Source organism: Zootoca vivipara, chromosome 2 (genome assembly GCF_965207765.1).
Source record: "Zootoca vivipara chromosome 2, rZooViv2.hap1.1, whole genome shotgun sequence".
In the NCBI taxonomy this organism is placed as follows: domain Eukaryota; kingdom Metazoa; phylum Chordata; class Lepidosauria; order Squamata; family Lacertidae; genus Zootoca; species Zootoca vivipara.
The window spans coordinates 83,300,335-83,317,756 of NC_142584.1; the positions used below are offsets into that span (position 1 = coordinate 83,300,335).

Genomic DNA, 17,422 nt, shown 5'->3' on the forward strand with positions numbered 1-17,422 from the left:
TGGCTTTGTCATGCTGGCCACATGACCTGGAAGCTATACGTCGGCTCCCTCCGCCAATAATGCGAGATGAGCGCCACAACCCCAGAGTCGGTCACGGCTGGACCTAATGGTCAGGGGTACCTTTACCTTTACCTTTTAGCTGCGGTTTAAGCTGTGAACACCTTCTGCCTGCTCATGCTCAGTTGAACTTGCCCAATCAGCAGGGGTGGGTGGGAGTAACAGCCTGATCACCTCCATTGTCTTTAGCAGAGGTGTGATATGCAGCAATCAGCAGCTGAAGCTTTTCATCACATTGTGTTAAATTTTTATTCCTCCTCAGCCAGTTGCATGATGTTTGGAGAAGCCTCCTCCGAACCTGCTTCCTTCCTCTTTGGATACTGCCTGTGCGGTTCTTGGTTCAGGAGGGAAGCAGAACAGACAAAATACCATTGGACTGTTCTTATTGGCCCACTGCTCTGGGTGGAACACAGGCCTTGGCTTTTACTCAGCTTGTTTTCATGTGGCTTCCAAAGAGAAGTGGTTAAAGAGAGACCTCTGAATGTGGTGAGGATGCCAACACACTCCCCTTTTCAGTGCCTCTTGCTTATGTTTTGGGATGGGATAGGGCCAGAGATGCATCCTACCCTTTGCATCCTACTATTCTTTTATATGAATGTTAGATTAATCCTTGGAGCTATTTTAGGGAAGCCTTGGTCTGGCTAAATTGCAAGCTTGTTTGTGTCTTGTGGGTTTTGGCCAGAGAGGTGTAATGGAAAAATCCTTTAGTGCAGCACCCACACAGACTCTTAAGCCATTTTTATAGTTTCTCATTCATTGTCTCTCAAATTTCTGCTGGGAACAAAAACGGATAGCAAGCAGCAGTATGTGGAAGGTTTTTCTTGCTGCCTGTGGGAAAGTTAAAACAGGCTCATGTGAAGTCATCCAGGAACATTCTTCTTCATTCCCTAATTCCACAGATTCTTCATTTTTTAAAATAATTGCTGTTCAGTACTGAATTCCCCAAATTTCTTTTTTAAAAAAAATTAAAGACTTTTGCATAACAACGGGATGTGATTGGCTATTATAGCAAAATAATCACCTAATTAAAAGCATGATTTGATGCGGTTGAAGGCAGGGTGGGGGAGTGTTTGATGTTAAATAAATGAGCATGTGCTTTGAAGGCAGATGCTTACGGTGGAGAATTTCACCACTGAGTCTGCTCAGCTCTCCTTTACTCTGGTTCCCCCCATAGGTGAGCAGTAGAGAGAACAATTCTATGCATGTATCTAAGGCAAGCTTCTTATTGGTTCACTGGGCCTGACTCCCTTGTAAATTTACATAAGATTGCAGCCTGAAAGTTCCTATCACTAAATCACAATTTTGGAATAATGGATTTCATGGGCTGTGCTTAACTAACATTTACTGAAAATAGGCCCATTAATAGCCATTACTAACTTAGGTCTGTTAGGTCTACTCTGAGTAAATATTAGTATTCAGAAGCCTATTATGCAAGTTAACTGAGCTCATTCGCTTACAGAAATTTTGGCAAGGCTTTTGATTGTGGACAAGAAATGTAATAAGTTGTTTGGCATTATTTAGCAATAAGGGAAAGACAGGGGATGCTGAGCATGGGTAGAGAACTCCCGGTTCCTAAGGATACCTTTCCATGATCCCCTAAAAGGACATCCCACTTTTTACTTTTTAAAAATGTTCTTCTGTTGCAAACTCCTGTTCACTCAGAGCTCTGTTAACCGCAGACTCCCAAAAGTTGTGCATTAGTTTTGTGCACCGAGCAGAGCCCTCCCATCTTCTCAGCTGTTTCACGCAGGTGCAATTTTGCTAAATCAGGGATGTCCTTTAAAATGAGGGACATCCGAGAAGAGACCTCAGCAGATGTGATGTAGAGGCTTTGCTATTTATCTCTGAAATAATATGGCCTGACAGCTTGCTTTTCGAACTGGAGACTGGCATCCTGTGCGCTCAGAATTAGTTCCAAATTCCGTTGCTTGCAGTATCCATGAATGTACATGCTGAAAATATGCAGACCTGGCTAAGGAGATGACAGACGTGTGGAGTATGGGTAAGGGAGTGTTCTCATTAGTCCTTGGAATTGGCTTCTCCGGAAGAGGGAACAGCTGGGAAAGGCCTGGCCAGTGTCAGAGCCATTTTTGCTGTGCAGCATCACGAGTGTGGAGCCATGAGACTCTTTAGGAAAGGCTCCTTAGCACCAGGTGCTTCCTGTTTTTGAGCGAGGCAAAATTGTTGCTGGATGACACATGGCTCCCTGTAGACGCCAAGCATGTGACGTAGCAGGATTGAGCAGGGTCTGTCTCAAAAAGCCAGTCAGCAAAATGTGTGCATGTTTTGGGAGAGAGGCTTTTAGCTCATGTACTCCATTTGCCCAAGCTTCACTGTGCTGTTTCAGGCACTCTGTTTTGGGCTATGGTATTTAGGCATGCACACCTAATCTGTTTGCCCAGGACACCCCAGAATTAGCGGATTTGATTCCCAAGGAGGACAAAGAGCTATGTGGGTGTTATTTCCTGTATGTCAGTGAAATCATGGAATCTTGGGGGGGGGGGAGTTAGTGCAACTCACCTTATGTTTTAGAACCTCAAAAACCCAAGAGAACTTGAAACCTCAGGGTGTGGGTATGTATCTCCTGTACTGGTTTGACTTTGTGGTTTAATCCAGCGAGCAAATCAAGTATTGTTCAAGGTTTTAATGAGCTCCCATAAAGAGCTTTGAGGTGTCCTGCTTTTGTGTAGTTGGAAACTGTTCCTGGAATAGACACACCCATTGCTGCTGTTCCTGCCTCTAATACTGTACAAGTTTGCTTACTGGAATTGGTGCTGGTGAGTTGGGCTGGGGGACAGAGCTGGTCCGCCCCCTGTTGGAGTCTCTGGTGAATGTGTTTGCAGGCTCCTGAGCAAAGTTTCTGATCCTACCACTGTTTGCTTCAAAACATGTTATTCTCCACCCTTTCCCTGTTATTTAAAGCAGGGATGCCTCCCCCCCCCAGGCCCAGTTTGACTCGCCTGGGGATTGCATCAGGCTATTGTTGCCAAAGTGGTACCCTTCTGGGATGCAGGGCTGTTTTCTTGCCTAGTCTTGTTTATTTTTATTCTCTCCCTGTGCTCTGCAAACTGGCTTTGGGGAGGTCAGGGTTGTCCTCTGAGAGCAGCAAGGGATGCTGTACAGAGTTTTATGTGTCTGCTTTGCCGGGGTGCTGAACAGCCACTCACTGAAGGAGACTGCGAAGGTTATGCCATGACTCAGGTGCTAGCTGAGCACTTGGCTGGGTCAGCAAATAAACCCAGCCTCTGTCAGGCACAGCTGCAACCTTTCCATCCTGCATGCCCCTTTGCCTCCAGAGATGGGGCTGATGCAGCGATTGGTTGCCAGTGATTAGTGGGGACCTTGCTGATAAAGGAGCATGGGAGATACTAGTGAGTACGGTTAGCAGGGCTGGATGCTGCTCTGAGAAATCCATCATGATTGATTATTGGCTTCATTGAAGTCCTGGAGGTGATTTCTTTACACCAGGATAGGGCCAGTTTTCTAGGTCAGGCATGCTGAGAGAGCTCCAGTCAGAGCTATCATTTGGTTTGCAAGGCTTCATTTGCCAGCTTGGTGCTCTGCAGCTTGGGCTTGTTTACTTATTTATTATTTCAGTTTGTATCCCACCCCCTTCATCAAGTGCTGATGTCAGGGCAGGTCACAGAGTAAAGTAAGGATATCCATTAATTTCACAAAACAGTAAAATCACATAAAACAGGGAAAGCATCAAATGAAAGCATCATGCAACAATGCAGAAAGCAACCCCTTTGCAGCTGGCAAATTGATTCAATCCCTAACAAAGGCTTGAGCGAACATATACTTCTTTTTTTAAAAAAAAATTATTGAAAAATTTCCAGCTTTATACAACCCTCATATCATAACATAGACTTTAATCTTACATATACTTTTTTTACCTGGAGCTGAAAAATAAGCAACAATGATACCCAAACACGCTACAAGGGGAAGGGAATTTCACTGCTGAAGTGCTACCATCTCATCTGACAAAACACCCTTTCCTCTCTATCTTGAATGGCATGAGGACTTAAAATGGGGATAAAAGTAGTAGTAGTAGTAAAATTACCCAGAAACCTTCTTTAGACCCCACACTCAACATTGTCACTGTAGGCTCGGGTGGTCCTGTCGATGGGGTGTGTGTCCACACCTGCCCAATGACATTATGACCGGGTGTATACCAATATTGCAATCTCCACTAATTTATTGGTTCACTTAAGGCAGGACTTTATGCGTTAAACTGTTTTATGATCTGTATTATTATTATTTTATATGTGAATTATGTAGCTGCTTGGGTATACTCTGAATGCAGACTCTGAAATAACAGTGCAGAAGTACAAAAGGCTTTTGTGAATAACCTCTGCAGAAATACCTAGTGTTTACTTGTGGTCATCTGAACACAGCCATAATAGCGTATGAAGTAGCTCACCACAGGTCTCAAAACCCGGAGTCCAGAGAAGGGTAAAGAGTTTGTCCTCAAGAGACAGTGAACCATGCCCAAAGGCTGTATGGGTAAAGACCATTTTTCCTTGGAGAAGGAAGCTGGACCACATCCAAATGGCCATGTGTACCAACAAAGCCAACTGTGCAATTTCCTGAAAGTCAAAGAGCTATGACGCCATGACTTATCAGAAGTGCAAGATGGTATGGCCAATGCCAAATCCACTTGCAGGTAGTTCCAAAGGTGAACTGCAGCACAGGGCATAAATCGGGGGAGTTTGTTAGGATTCATTCCCCGTCTGCAGTCGTAGGGTTATTGTGTATCATATGACTGTATGTGTTTTCATTCCCACAGAGTGGAAGTGACGCAGACAGGATGTTTATCTTGCTGTACTACGTGGGACTGTTGTCCTCTTTTGTTCTTTCTCTTTACTGGCTGTGATGCCAGAGAGAGGGAGCCATGATGTAGAGCTCCCAGTTTGTTTATATGTAAATAAAGCAGTTAAGCCTTATTTACTGACTTGTGTGTTGTTCATCACGTTTGTGAGAGCAATCGCATATTTGGCCTGTGGGACCAGTACAGCTGGCCCCCGGGACGGCCGAAATACTGACAGTCTTTACATCTATTCTGAGGTCTGGATATAATATTTACATAGACTGGAGAAACTGGGTGACAGATCACTTGTAACATAGCACTTACCATGGCTTGGAACTATCAAAGGGCTTGAGGAAGTTGGGCAGATAGTAGTCTAGTAAATAATAATAATAATAATAATAATAATAATAATAATAATAATATTTATACCCCGCCCATCTGGCCGGTTTCCCCCAGCCACTCTGGGCGGCTTCCAACAAAACATTAAAATACAGAAATCAAACATTAAAAGCTTCCCTAAACAGGGCTGCCTTGAGATGCCTTCTAAAGGTCTGGTAATTGTTGTTCTCTTTGACCTCTTTGAACCGCCAGAAGACCCTCGGCGCTGGACCTCAGTGTCCGGGCAGAATGATGGGGGTGGAGACGCTCCTTCAGGTATACTGGACCGAGGCCGTCCAGGTATACTGGACATGAGTTCCCTTTGGCAATGTAGATAGAGCCTTGAAGAGATTAATTGACAGAGATTTTAGAACATCAGAATCCAAGGGCAATCAACTGGAAGACACATTAGCTAAGGTGGATTGAGGGGAGCAAAAAGCTTATATTGAGACTATATCTGATTGGAGGTCACCTTTTAGCCAATTCTTATCACCTGGTTGAGGAGCATATTTTATGAGTGCTCAATTTATTCTTGCAGAACTCTTATGTGAGGGGTAAAGTCTTTGTGCAGTGTGTTTTTTGAGATGATGATCTGTGGTTAATCATGACAATCTGAATTTGAAGATCTTAATGCTGACTGTTTTCCCTCCACCTCTCTCGCAGGACTGCCCACAGATCCTTCCATCTACCCAGATATATATCCCTGTGGGTGTGGTGAAGCCCATCACTTTGACTGCCAAAAACCTGCCACAGCCACAGTCCGGACAGCGCAATTATGAGTGCATCTTCCATATCCCTGGCACATCCCAGCGTGTCACTGCCCTGCGCTTTAACAGCACCAGCATCCAGTGCCAGAACACTTCGGTGAGTCTTTGAAATACAGTTATCTTTTGAGAAGGCTGCTTTGGGGGAACACAGCAACAATTCCCTGTTTGCCTCTTATACATGTTTGGCCTCAACTGTGCATGTCTCTGAGAGGAGATCACATGTTACCCTCTCTGCACAAAAGGCGTCCATTCTGGGTCTTCCCCTCCCATCACACAGCTCCTTTGGTGAAATGATATCCCAGTCATTCCTGTTGTTTTGTGCTGCTTCCTTGCTTTATTGGAATGTACGAAGTGTGTGTTCATGGCGCTCCTGTGGCCTTGGAAGCAGTCCTGATCCTCTTTCTGCCGTGGTGTTTATCCGCTTTCCTTTTTCCCTGTTTCTCTTTCTCTTCAGCTGTGTGAAATTGTTCTGTGCAGGATCAACATCCCCTCCTTCCTCCGCTGCTCTGCCAAAGCTACCCAAGGGGACTCTGCTATGTTTTATGAGCATTTCCAAAGAAATTTGCTTATAAAAGCCAGAGGAAGCTGCCTAGGCCTGAGCCAGCTTTGCTTGTGTCCCAGAGGAACTCCCATCCTTCTCTCTACTCTCCCACACTTGGGCTGATCCAACTTTGCAAACAGAATTTAGTCAATTCTGATTTATATCTGGCATTGTACACCTTCCCACATCCTCAAACACTTTCCCAGATTGTATTTCTCTCCCCCCCACCCCACCCCCAATTTCTGTTCCTCTGCTTATTCTGTTTTGCTTAATTCAGTTGATGCCACCCATCCCCTCACGAGTTGGTGCAAACCCTAGCCTGGATTATCCGTAACAATACTGGACCTGTTTCCTCAGCTAGTCAATCTAAAGTAGGTTGACAATCAGAATCTGTTTTAAAATGTTTCTGTCTACTACTTACAGAGCTCTGGCTATGTAATTCTGCCTTGCAACCATAGCCTCTCCAAATGGCAGATGGGATGAGGCATTGCTGCAAAGTTTTCTTTCCCAGACTGGTGTCTCTGCACCTCACTGGGACAGAGTGGGGTTGGGGCTGGATGCGTGGTTGCTCTGGTGAATATGCTGTATTGGCTCCATTGGTTGCCTCTGACCTTGCCACCACTCTGGTGCTGCACCGTCACGTAAACTGCAATCCTGGTGTCAGGAGGTTGGCTCCATGGCACTACCTAGCTGCTCCTGCCAGATATACTTCCCCACTGATAACCTCTTCCACTTTATCATAGCCACTGTGTTGAGAAGGGGGAGTTTGTTTCTCATTGCAGTCAAGCCAGATCAGTGATCTTACCTGATAAACCTCAAGAAGTTCCACATGCCTTACATTAATGGATGAATTATTTGCACGACACTCTTAACGTTAAAGACTAGCAGGTCTAAAGTCTTCACGGTCCTTTCATCTGCAGAGGCATGCCATTCCTTGGCTGACCTGCTGGGCTGTCTTCCAACCTTCACTCATTTGCATAAGAGCAGCCCCTCCTCTTCCAGCTTCCAGTTTAATCCTTTTAAACATTTCTTTTCTATCGCTTGCACTGTGAAAGCTCATTTGCAGCCTGGTGTGAGCAGCATTCCATAAACTTCTGCCCTTAAGCAACATGAATGACATTGCAGAGTTATGGAAGAGCTAATGTTTGCTTGAAAAGGGCCTTTCCTCCCTCCCATTCATGCCAGGATTCTCTTGGCGCAAACCAAGGTTGAGAAATCTTGGAGAGCACCATTTCCCTCTTATGCTCTGGCAACAGCCTTTTGCAAGTATTGGGTGGGGTAGAGGAGAACTCTAGCAGGAAGATTTTTTAGAAATATTAGTTCATATTTAGTTCCACATTATCTGATGTTGCCTCTGATGGAGAAACAGTGCGATTTGAAACAGTGGTTCAGTAGATGGTAGAATCCAAAATGTTGTCTGGCTTTTAAAAAAATATAATTATGTATCCAGGAAGCTCAGGCAAAGCAGTAGGAAACAGAAGGACAAAAAAAATCAAATGATGAAATGAATGCTAAACTAGAAGCAGGGGGGGAATAAACAAATAATATTTGGGCTGGGAAAGAAAACACATAACAACAACAAAAAAAGCAAACACTGAAGTTATACTTTGCAGAAAGGAGGATAATTTTTTTATTTTTTATTTAAATCTAGCCTGCCGTTGACCTGGTGAATTCCAGGGTGCCGTACAATATATTTTTAAATGCCTGAGTAAATAAAAATAAAAATAACCTGACAATGAAAATGCTGTAGCATCAGCATCAGTAGATCTTCCTTGCAGAGAGCATCAACACTGTCCCTTGAAACCTACACGGTGTACTCGACCAACTAATGATTACTTGTAGAAGGGGGTCTTGTTCGAAGATCTTCATGTATAAGGATGTTAGGCTGGGTAGACATGCTGCTTCAGATATTTGGGTCCCAAACCGTTTACAGCTTTAGAAGTCAGCACCAGCACCTTGAGTTGGTCATGGAAGCCAATAGTGCTTTGCTTTAATTGGCTAAGAGCTTTGGTTTGGAAGTTATACCCCGAAATGAAGGAGTATTCACACATCAGTAGAAGCCAGGGAAGAAGTACTAGTGACTCTAAATATTTTTCTCTCGTCCGTGCCACCCTTGCACCTGTTGAATTGCACTCTTAGATCCCCAAAATTATCATGTGTCACTCTTGATTCTTCTTTCTGCACTTATACAGTATAGGCAACATATGAACTAGGCCTGAGGAAACTCACACAGTCTGTCTTGGGAAAGCTTAAGCTAAGGCAAAATAAAGTTTAAAAACCACAGGACTCGCTAATAGCCTTGTCTTAAATTGCTGGAATCAGAATGAAGGAAACATCCATGATGGATGAAATGGAGGATGTGGGAGAGAGAACAGCTCTCTCTCACCTTTGCTTGTAAGGGCAGATTGCCCCTTGCCCAATGACAATGAGCCTGTAGAGGCTGGTTGATCATCCTTCTTTGCAACACAGCTTTTGCCACTCCCAATCGCCAGCTTGGAGAGGATTCTTCAGAGGTCAACTGAGCAGCCATTTGCACAGCAGGAGACCAGTTACACAAAATACCTTCTTGGCCATCTGAGTGCTGTTACTGAAACATATACGCAGCCTAATCGCATCTAGCTTGCAGTACTTGAAATGGTCTTGATTAGGGGGTGGGAGAATCTGCTCCCAGGCAGTGTAAATGCTTCAGAGGAGCCATTTTTATCTGCTTCAGGAGAAAGCAAATGGGAAGGAAGGGGATTTCTGGCCTATTTCGAGAGTAGGAGACAGCTGCTAGTATATCTTGTTTCACATCAGCTGCACTTCACCACTGGAAACTCAAGCATGAATCTTTGAATTGTCTCACAAATATTTATTTTATTTTGAGTGCATGTGCACACACCTGCATTCATGCTGTCCTTTAGTTAATATACTATTGGGATAGTTAACAACTGGTAAAAACAATTACAGTAACAAAACGGTATATCTTAACAAACTGATTAAAACAGTGGAGACAGTAAAAACATGCAAGCATTACGGAGGAAGGGGGAAGTTGTACCATTGCATCATGGGGCTGCTTTATTTGACTCCTAGGTGTGGCAGTATTAAATTTGTTGGGGTATCTTTGGTGAGAAAAATAAGTACACAATTAAAAGGTACCATTTTACAGTATATTGAATTCACAAGTCATATTGCAACCTTTTAGCACCCCTCATTTTGGGTATTTGAAAGTTGCAAAATTCAACATGTCCTGCTGCCCCACAATCGTCAATCTTCTTGACTTTGTTCAACTTGCTAATATTAGAATGATAATGTGATATATTCCTTACAGGGATTGGGCTTTATGCACATATAGTGGATAGAAATTTATCACTTGAGAATTTATTCTCCACTCATACTTACTGTACTCTATCTTGCCCACTTTGCAGCTTTGTACTGTTGCCTCCTTTTTCTCTCTTCTCTCTTTTACTCTGCTTCCACATTCTTTCCTTTTTTATTCGAATTTTTTAAAGAACACTTTTAAATATTTTGAAGAGAGAGAGAGAAAGAAAGAAAGAAAGAAAGAAAGAAAGAAAGAAAGAAAGAAAGAAAGAAAATACACTAACCTGTAGCTAATCCCATATTCCCTCCCTGCACTATTCAAGATCCTGGCTTTTAGCTAGATAAGATTACAAGTAAACCTGTTCGTTTTTCTTCATCTCTTCCTTATATTAGCCCATTTCCATCATGCTTTTGAAATTAAGATTCCAAAGCTGAATCCTGTTGGTACTGAGTTTCCTCCTTCTCATTATATTTACCAGGACGTGAGCACTCAGGGTCAGGGTCTCCCTCTCCAAATCTCTTCTTTAAACCCCCCCATTTCACTTCAGCACACAATTGAGCTTAGTTTTCTCTAAGGAGATTTGGGATGCTGTGTACTGAAGGACACTGTTTAACAATAAACGCTATGGTTGAACAGCAGCAGAAGCGCTGGCTTAATGGGTCTTGAAGGTTGTATCTGAAATGCAGCCTGTGGGAGAGGAATCCTGTATCTATAGCAACACAAAACCTGAATGAAGGGAGGGTGTATTCTCATCTATAAGCGGGAGATTGGATCAGGATTAGAAGGCCAGGAGGTAACTTGAATTCTGTCAATGCCATAACTATGCGATTGACAAAAGATGCCAAAGAAAGCAGTGCCTTGGAGCATTACCAGAATAGTTCCGTACTCCCATCCAATGGCTTACTGTAGATTTTGCTTAAAGCACATCATTATAGCTATTGAACCATTATATAAGAAACAGGGGAGTCACCCTTAGTCTTCTTATTATGTATATGATAGCAGCATAGAGGTGCCTCCATAGAAAAATTGGTCTCGAGGTGCTCGCTGTGAGGACAGACAGAAAGCAATTCTGTGCCATGTTGTTAACAATGGAAGCAGCCAAAGAGAGGTCTTAAAGAAAAAATTCAGCTTTTGCAATGCAAATTGGTATCTGCCTTGGAATTAGAATCCAAATCAAGGGGGGAAGAATCCAAGAAAAGTTAGGGCACTGAGGACAATTCACACTGCCCGTGATTGTGTGCAGAAATAGCCACAGGTACTCCTATGACTGCAGTTGCTGCAATAACAGCAGCCATTGTTTTTATTTGTTTATTTATTTTAAGAATTTATATGCTGCCTCCCAGAATGTAAAGTTTTCCCAAGGCAAAATACAATCAGATTAAATGCATGTTTTAATCTAAAACACACATTGCTAAAAGACTGGTGGTTGCCTAATGCTAATGTTTCTGCTCACCTGTAGAGTTTGTGGAGTATGAGAACTGACCTTAAGATCTGCAGAAATGGAAGGGACTTGAGAATGCTATTAATCACTTAAATTGCAAGAATTTCAATAATATTTGGAACTATACCCCATGTGTCTCAACTTTTAGCAGAGGATCCTACCACTGCAGCTGCACTGCCTGCAACATTCAGTTTTTGTTTTTGCATCTATTTAATTTACAAGGACCCAGATTAAGCTTCTACATTATCAAAATCTCTCTGTGTATGCAGAATGCAATACCAATATATTTTTGTAACTTTTTCCAGTTGCTTAACATATTAATGTTCCCCATATCAAAGTCCTTTTTTCATCTTTATTTTCTTTCTAGCTATTGGGTACTAGAAATTCAATGACATCAATATCTGAACTACATTTTTACACTCAGTTACCATTCTAGAACTCTCTTTCTAATTCAAGAATCTGTTCACACCTAGAAGGGACACAAGTGTTCTTAACATTTAAAGGCAACTAGCCAGGCAGTTTTAAAGGCTTCATGTTCACACTTTTCCAAAATTGTCTCTATTCTCTTGCCCCCCCTTCCATCTGGTTTCATTGTGTTGCTTCACACTTTGCAAAGTTGGTTAACTTTGCAAGGTGACATGAAACTTAGAAAACAGCTTTTCGTTTGTACCCTATGTTTCTACTTTATGGTAACAAAAGCGGGACAGATTTTTATCAGACGCGTCTTTGTGTATGCTTGCGAATGTAGCGTGTGCTGCAGCCCTTTGAGTCAAGACTATACTGTACAGTTATGGAAGTCTCGGATGGAGTTCTCAGCCACAATAAGTGGGGGAAACTAGCAAGCTTAGATGTCTATTTTTTTAAAAAACATTTTTTCTACTGCCTATTAGCTGTCTTAGAAATCTTTCTCCAACCTTGATGCCCTCCAGATGTTTTGTACTATAACAGACACCATCCCTGGGCACTGGCCATGCTGACTAGTTCAACATCTGGCGTGTACCAAGCCGAGGATGACTATTCTAGGGCTTTAAATCTCCGAAGCCAGCACAGTGTAGTCTGGCAACCAGTTCAACTAGTACAAAATCAGTGTTACATACTCCAACTGCCCTACCCTCGCCAACATGTGGGTTCTGCCCAAGTTAAAGCTCCCCAGCTGTATTCAGTTTAACCTGTATGTCACTAGTGCGTGGATCACTAGGGTCCTCTTCTTAGCAGTACCTCTAGCTGTTCCTTCCACAGACAGAACCCCATGAAGACCCCAAGATGTTAATTTCGTCCTTCAGGGGACGTGCAATCCTGTCCAAGGCTAGTTGTAAGCCTCCCCCCAGATCTACCAGATTCCTCAGCCACAGCACCTCCATCTTGTCTAGATTAAGCTTCAAGCTTCTTCTCATTCATCCCCAAGCCACCTCTTGAGCAGCAGCTGAAGAGTTTCACAACCTACTGGGGCGAGCAGTTGGAAGTGAGAGGCAGAGCAGTGTGCCACCTGCATATTGGTGGCACCTCACCTCAAGCATCCAAGTGACCTCTTGCAGAAGTTTTGTGTAGTTAAGAAAAACCCAAAACAAAACATGGCAGACAGAATAGAACCTCATAAGCCAAAGGCCGTTTGTCTGGGACAGAGGCCCCCCAGCATCATCTTCTGGGTTGATTCTTCAGGAAGGTCTCTTGTAACACTGTGCCCCCAACCCTGAAAATATAACTTAGAGGAATTCCAGTGCTTCCCCAAGCATTCTGGTATCAATATTTCTTGCTGTGTGAGTGTGATCCCTGCCCCCTTGTCAGCCAGTGCTTCCATTGTGACCGAGACCCCTTAAACTGCAGTTTCATTGCTACTGTAAACATCTGTTGAACAGTGCCCAGACATCTCCATGACAAATGATAGCTACTCTCCTGGCTCCATTTTGTGACATTCTAAAACTAGATTGATTGATTGTTTCATTGATGTAGAGGTTAAGAATTCTGCTATTGTGGCAAATAGAGGTTGGGTGGGGGTTTGGGAGACAAGACGACATCAGCAAGGCCAAACTATCATTCTGCAGCTATCATTCCACCTCACAGCAAGGCTACTGGTCCCCCCCCCCCTTCATCACAGGAATGGGACAAAACCACTTACACTGATCTCTCCTAGCATGGGTATAGCCTTGGAGGGAAAGTTGCTGTTTCCCAGAAATGTAATTATTTATTTTTATTTTAAATCCCTCTTTTATCCCAGTGCAGGACCCAGTGCAGTTCACAGCATGTATTAAAACAATTTAATTAAATGACTATGCCTGTTAAAAGCAGCCCTATTAAAAGCAACACTGAAAACTATTAAAGAGCAGAACGACAAAAGAACCACTCTCAGAAGACCAGTTTGTGGCCAAAGGCCTGCCTGAACAAAAAACATATTTGCCTGTCTGGCGAAAGGGAAGTGGAGAGACAACCAGGCTGGGCTGGTGTCACTATCAGGGAGTAGCCACTGAGAAGGCCCCCTCTCGTGACCTCACCAAATGTGTCTGTAGAGGTGGAGGAACCCACAGAAAGGCCTCCCCAGAGGTTCTCAAAGGCCCCATAGGATCTGTCTTCTACTTTTAATACGCCTAAGATATTTTCTTTTGCTGGGGGAACTGGTGGCATGCTGAGCTAGAGGGATGTGCTTGGGCTCTCTAGTCCTTTTAGTGCTTCACAAGCTATAAGAAGCAAGGCACCCAAGAGATTATGACATACGTTTTTTATTTATGCATTTAAAAATGCAAACCACACCTTTTAACCTATAAACAAGCAAGGTTCTCAAGGGTGGTTACAACCATTAAAACACAATAAAGGTAATTTTAAAACATACTAAAATATACTGTGTAGCTAAAAACAACAACACACCCCAGAACTTCGATTCTTCACAGCAGCCAAGCATTTTACATCCCAAAGGCCTATGAATATAAAATAATATATATTAAATATACAAGTATAAATTAAATATCCAATAAATATTCAATTAAAAACTTTGCTTCTGTTCATTTTGGAACGGAGTCTAAGGGATCTCTTTATGGTTGTGTAAAAACCCGAGGCTCTAAATATGCTGAACTTGGGAGATGTATAGTTTTAGAATTAGGCACATTTATAAGGGAAAGAGGCTGAGTAACAGGCGGTGATGGAGAAACATAAATGCTAGGCAGGGAAAGAGCAGATGTAAAATCAAAGCAGATGTCAAGCCCTGGTGTGTGTTTGTGCACGTGTACACACACACACACACACACACGTATTTTACTGGGCCTTGAGTACATTTACAGGGCCCCATAAATCATATACACAAAGCCCTTTTATGAGTACTGCACACCTACAGTGGTGTGTGTGTGTGTGTGTGTGTGTGTGTGTGTGTGTGTGTGTGTGTGTGAGCCAGGCACAGAGAGGAAAATAGCACAGGATCTTACAAATCCAGAAACGTCGTTGGAGGGGAGAGCCTCTCTCTCTCTCTCTCTCTCTCTCTCCAAGCAGCACCGACATTTATCTTTCCTGCAGCAGTGTTTAAAGTGAAAAGGGAGTATCAGGAGAGTTTGATAGGATCCAATTAAATTCTAGCAGATAAAATAATGATGAATTGCAGTTGAGCCTCGGCAAGACATGATGCGCATTACTGCCCTCCCTATAGTGCTGGGAAGGCATTGAGGTCATCAACTATAGAAAAATAGGACACAGTTGCAACTGTACTATTCGTGCAGAAAACAGCCTAGGGAAATGAAGTTGGAAGCTGATTGTGTGAGTATATATGTTCAAGGTGGATGTTCCCATTGTAACATGGTTGCTTATGAATCTATGAGATTAGCGGACAGGTCGTATTCCTTGTTGAGAGCCTTTCTCTTTAGCCATTGCATACACTCTGGGTATGGGACTGACAAAAAGTAAACAAAAAGATTAGATACGTAAGTTTCTTACTGTGATGGAGAGCATTTTTACAGTTTTATACTTCTCTGAATGAAATAAAAGTTCAGAATAGGTCCACTAAGCAAGCGTAGATAAAATTATCCATTGAATTGCTGAGATTTCTTACCTTTTTCACATCCCTCCTTGGTGCAGTTGGGTGTGTTTAACCTAAACTAGTATTGCTAGAGTTCCTCTATTAGAATAAGTAAAATACATTGAAGGGATTGTTGTTAGTCAGGAATAGCATGCATTACTTAAGAGTATGAGAATCGGGAATGAGGACGGAAATGGGTAAAACATTTCATTTCTTTTATGTTTGGGGTGGACCGAAACTTTCTCTAGCCTGTTTCCAAAACCATCCGAGTGTTTTGTTTCAAGTGTTTTTGATACTTTGGTGGAACATGGTAAAGAGAAAACTCATCAGAAAACAATCTGAAAAACTCCAAATAAAGTATCCTGGGGGGATATAGGCAAATCCCTTCATTTGACTTTTAATATGGACTGATTTGGAGCCTTGTGGAGACAACACACTAAAAGTGTAGCATCTTTCAAGGAATTTACTGTTTGAACTTGAGGTGTTTATTCCATACTACAGACATTTTGGAGGGCGGGATGCCTAGTACAGTGGTACCTAGGTTTAAGTACACAATTGGTTCCGGAAGTCTGTACTTAACCTGAAGAGTACTTAACCTGAAGAGAACTTTCCCATTGAAAGTAATGGAAAGTGGATTAATCCGTTCCAGACGGGTCCACAGAGTACTTAAACTGAAAGTACTCAAACCGATGCATACTTAACTGAGGTATGACTGTATAAAGATCTTGGGCATCTTAGCTTTCACATTGAAGAAACAGGGCCTAGCCTGCCTGAAAGAAGATGCTGAAAACGTGTATGCCGTGAGCATCTTATTTTTACTTCCCCTGTTACGTTCCTCTGTAATGGATCTTTTGCACTGGATTCTGATGCGCTTCCTCCTTTCCTTCCTCTGCCTTTGTTTCCATATCTATACTATGTCTCTGGGTGTCCTTCTGCATCCATCTGTTTGCTTGCTTATCATGCTGTGTGCCCATCTGTGTAAGTTTCTGTCCACCTGCATATGTGTGTGCCTCTGATTTTTAAAGACAGATCAGTTGTTTTGAATATTTGGTGTAGACTTTGGAAACAAGGAGCATTTGTGGTAGACTTGCAACAGGTGATGGAATTCTCAGTCAAGAACTGAGACAAAATTATGTCAAAGGATGGAAGCAAGCAGGCAGCTAGTATCCACTTTGGCCTGCTCATAATTAAGGACAGCCAGGATAGGCTAAGAAGTTTGTAGGGATGTTAAATTTATGATGTGCCCGAGTCCTTGGGTTCATTGAATTTTGATGCCACATATAGTCCCTTTTGCTGCTAGAAGTGAAATTGGCAGAGTGCTGCCCAGGGCCATAATGTTTTGTCAGCCTCTTACTGTGTAATAGCCACATGGGAAGTCTGCATGACTACATGGTTTAGGCATGCTATAGCCTCTGTGTAGATTGCTGCTTGTGGAGATACTTTTATGCTCTACTGTTGAGATACGGAAGACAAAATTACTTCAAAAATACCTTGATGAAAATACCTTGATGAAGGGTGGGGTGGGGAGACAGCTGCATAAGGCAGCTCAGTTTTTAAGGACTCTCTCATCCTGTGTTGAATCCCCCCTTCTGACCAATGTGAGCCAATGCCATGTTTCACAGGGAAGAAGAGTTTTGACACCACTTGGGGTGTGAAGAATGCTAGACATTCCCAGGGCGGGAGCAGAGGAAGCCGGGCCATCTCAGGTATAAAGCATTGCTTGGGATCTCCTACCTTTCTTTCAGACATCCTGACCTTTATCCGAGAGAACTGAATAACTGATATGAACCACATGCTAGCTTCACTCAGAGAAAATAGAGGGGCAGGAGACAGGCTTTTCTACACAAAGGTTTCCAAACAGACCAGGCTGTGAAGCCATTGCTGAAAGTTGGCTTGTGAACCATGGCTTGTTTGGAAGCCATTGACAGTAGTTTCCCAGCTTGCATGAAACAGGAAATGAACGTTAGCTGCTTGTTTCCTCACATGGGTGAAAGGATGACCAATGCAGGGTCCAGAGGGGGTGCGTGCAGGTTCATGGAACTCATGCATATCCTCACTTGCTAAACCAGGTTGTCCAAAGACTGCTATTGATTAATTTTAATCTTACTGTATTGTATTGATATGTCTCCAGGT

At 42.9% G+C, this 17,422-nt stretch overlaps 1 protein-coding gene across 4 annotated transcripts in view; it reads left to right on the forward strand.

Annotated features, from left to right (window-relative positions):
- PLXNA1 (plexin A1) overlaps positions 1–17,422 on the forward strand; it is a 298,287-nt gene that overhangs the window by 198,359 nt on the left and 82,506 nt on the right. For all 4 annotated transcript variants that reach the window (XM_035106479.3, XM_035106473.3, XM_035106478.3 and 1 more), the window contains exon 10: positions 5,909–6,109. In XM_035106479.3, the coding sequence (XP_034962370.3) occupies positions 5,909–6,109 (201 nt within the window). The remainder of the gene's footprint in view (positions 1–5,908; positions 6,110–17,422) is intronic.